At 40.9% G+C, this 3,862-nt stretch overlaps 1 protein-coding gene across 1 annotated transcript; it reads right to left on the reverse strand.

Moving 5' to 3' along the window:
- Window positions 1-2,665: 2,665 nt before the first annotated feature.
- LOC122703207 (olfactory receptor 1013-like) lies at window positions 2,666-3,598 on the reverse strand. Its single transcript, XM_043917304.1, has one exon. The coding sequence runs from the start codon at window positions 3,596-3,598 to the stop codon at window positions 2,666-2,668; it is 933 nt and encodes a 310-aa protein (XP_043773239.1).
- Window positions 3,599-3,862: the final 264 nt, after the last annotated feature.

Raw genomic sequence — 3,862 nt, forward strand, 5'->3', positions numbered from 1 at the left:
ACATATATCATTAATGGACCTCTGTTTAGAAGTGTGTGTGTGTGGCATAAGACAAACTTTGCACCTCTCTTCTGATTTCAACTGAGGTCGAGTGAAAGTGTAAGTCTCTCAGTTGTGTCCAACTCTTTGTGACCCATGGACTGTAGCTCTTCTGTCCATGGGACTATCCAGGCAAGACCACTGGAATGGGTAACCATTCTTTTCCAGGGGATCTTCCCAACCCAGGGGTAAAACTCAGGTCTCCCGAATTGCACACAGATTCCTTACTGTCTGTGCTACCAGGAAAGACAAACTGAGGTCAAAGAGAAACCAAATCACTTAACTGCCTCTGATCTGAGATGCTTACCTTTGACCAGAAGGACACACCGGGGAGTGATACACTTTTTTGTCTCCTCTAAAGTTTCAGCCTTTGTTAGACCTGATGCATTTATTTCTTCAGTAGCCCTTTGGGATCCCTTCCACACAGAAGCCCAGATATATGTACCATAGTCTCCAAAGACATAATTAGAGTTCATTTGAAGTATGGGGATAATGTGTTAATTGAGATATAACAATACGATGAGTACTTTGTTAAAAATTGGCTCTTTAAATGGATCTAAGTCACAGTCTTACTATTAAATATATCTGATAATTGAAACTCTCCAAATTGTATTAATTAGACTTCTCCAAAATGAATCATGCAATACATAATTTTCTTCTTTGCCATATGCTCTTCTCTTTGTGAAGGCCGCACTTCCTTTTCTCATTCACCAGACAATTCCTATCCGTCTTTGTTGTTATGGCTTGAATTGTATCCCTCCAAAACTCTTTTGTTGGAGCCCTAACCTCCCCTGGCTTACTAACTCAGAATATGACTGTATTTGTAGATGGTGGTGATAGTCATGTCTGGCTCTGTGTGACCCCATGGACTGTAGCCTGGCAGGCTTCTCAGTCCATGGGATTTCCTGGGCAAGAATACTGAAGTGGGTTGCCATTTCCTTCCCCAGGGGATCTTCCCAACTTAAGGATTGAACCTGCATCTCCTGCATTTCAGGCGGGTTCTTTACTACTGAGCCACCAGGGAAGTAGGTAGGGCCTTAAGAGACATGGTTAAGTTAAAATGAGGTGACTAGGATGAATCTTAATCCAATATGTCAGTCAGTCAGTCAGATCAGTCACTCAGTCATGTCCAAGTCTTTGAAGGACTGAAGCACCCAGGCCTTCCTGTGCATCACCATCTCCTGGAGACTTCTCAGACAAATGTCCACTGAGTCGGTGAAGCCATCCAACCATCTCATCCTCTGTCGTTCCCTTCTCCTCCTGCCTTTAATCTTTCCCAGCAGTAGGGTCTTTTCAAATGAATCACCTCTTCGCATCAGGTGGCCAAAATATTGGAGTTTCAGCTCCAACATCAGTCCTTCCAATGAACACTCAGGACTGATCTCCTTTAGGATGGGCTGGTTGGATCTCCTTGCAATCCAAGGGACTCTCAAGAGTCTTCTCCAACACCACAGTTCAAAAGCATCAATTCTTTGGCACTTACCTTTCTTTATAGTCCAACTCTCACATCCATACATGACTACTGGAAAAAACATAGCTTTGACTCGACATTACTTTGTTGTCAAAGTAATGTCTCTGCTTTTTAATATGCTGTCTAGGTTGGTCATGACTTTTCTTTTAAGGAGCAAGGGTCTTTTGCTTTCATGGCTTTAGGTCTTATACTTGCTATACTCTTGTTCTTGATTCTCTAGTTTTTGGAGGAAATAATCCTTTATTGAAAACTCACAGTGAATCTAAGTAAAGATATTTGCTATCTTCTACATCTATTGCCAAAGAAATATATCATGGCAAACAAAGAAATAATTATCAGAATGAAAAATAAATTTATTTTAAGGGAATTTTGTGACAGGTATATTACTTGTGACCTCTTAACTCATTCTCCTAACAAATGGATAAATATCTTCAGAACCGAAAGTTCAAGTTTTGTACTTTTGTTTTCTCACCTGTGAACTGCAAGATTTTAAGCAAGTCGTTTAATCCATATAATCGTGACAATGATTCAATAATCAATTTTATTATTCCCTGGTAGTTCATCTGGTAAAGAATCCACCTGTAATGCAGGAGAACCTGGCTTGATTCCTGGGTCAGGAAGATCTGCTAGAGAAGGGTTAGGCTACCCACTTTAGTATTCTTGGGCTTCCCTTGTGGTTCAGCCAGTAAAGAATCCACCTACAATGTGGGAGACCTGGGTTCCATCCCTGGCTCGAGAAGGTCCCCTGGAGAAGGGAACCTGCCTTCTACCTACTCCAATATTCTCGCCTGGAGAATTCTCTGGACTGTATAGTCCATGGAGTCACAAAGAGTTGGGCAGGACTGAACAAATTTCACTTCACTTCACTTCACTTCATAGATTAAGATTTCATAGATTAAGATAGTATATATGCAGGCAACCATGAATACTGTTTTAGAAATCCAATCTCTCACAAAATTCTCAGAATCCAGCCCCTTTATTTCAAAGGCAAATTCACATACATTATTGTCAACTGAAAAAAAAAAAAATACAGGCTGGTGTTTCCACATTATTTACTAATTTCTTTGTTTTATTTATTTCTGAGACTGCAAGCTGTCATTAATGATGTAGAGATTAATCTATAAAAAAATAAAAAATAAAAAAAACACTCTTTGTTTATGAAACTGCTTTCTCTATCATTTTCCTCAAGGCATCTTTAACATCTTTATTTCTTAAGCTATAGATCAAGGGATTCAACAAGGGAATCACCACTGTGTAGAACACAGACATCACTTTATCCCTCTCCAGGGCATAGCTCTTACTTGGCCAGGAGTAAATGAAGAGAACTGACCCATAGCACAAGGTGACAGCTGTCAGGTGAGAGCCGCAGGTGGAGAAGGCCTTCACGCGGCCTTGGGTGGAGCGGATCTTCAAGATGGCAGCGATGATGAAGAGATAGGAGGCAAGGGTAAACACAGTGGGAGTGATGACATTAGAGACAAGCAAGAAATAGAGCACAGCGTGGTAGCTTTCCTTCACATCACAGGCCAATCTGACAAGGGGAGGCAGATCACAAAAGAAATCATCAGTGACATTGTCCCCACGGAAGTTCAAGGTAAATGTTTCACTTGTGACGATGGTTGAGTTCACAAAGCCACCAAAATATGATGCTGCAACAAGACTGGCACATGACCTTGGAGACACGGCCTGGGAATAAAGCAAGGGGCTGGAGACGGCCACATAGCGGTCATGAGCCATGGCAGCCAACAGGTCACATTCAGTGTAGTCCATTCCAGCAGCAAAGAAGAATTGAGCTAGGCAGCCAGCAAAGGAGATGCGTTTGTCATCAGAGATGCAGGTCATCAGGATTTGGGGGGCATAGACAGAAGCATACCAGAGATCCAGGAATGACAGACTTCCAATGAAGAAATACATGGGTATATGGAGCCGAGAATCAGAACAGATCAGAGAAATCAGGGTGATGTTCCCTAAAAGACTGATGATATAAATGATCAGGAAGATGTAAAAGAGAACTCTCTGTAACCACGGGTCTGTCGTAAATCCTAAAAGTATGAACTCCTTCACTATGGTAAAATTTTTCTCATCCATTGATTTTGGGTTTCTATGGTTCTTTTCTGTAAATGGATTAATAAATATGCCATGATTTAAGATATCAGTATATCACCCACACACACCTGGTCACCTAATCTGAGACAGAGGAGGCAAGAATACACAATGGGAAAAAGATAGTCTCTTCTATAAGTGATACTGGGAAAACTGAACAGCTACATGGGGGAAAAAAAATGAAATCAGAGCAATTTCTAACAGTATACACAAAAATAAACTCAAAAAGGATTATATCTAAATGTAAGA

The sequence above is a fragment of the Cervus elaphus genome, chromosome 1 (assembly GCF_910594005.1).
Source record: "Cervus elaphus chromosome 1, mCerEla1.1, whole genome shotgun sequence".
In the NCBI taxonomy this organism is placed as follows: domain Eukaryota; kingdom Metazoa; phylum Chordata; class Mammalia; order Artiodactyla; family Cervidae; genus Cervus; species Cervus elaphus.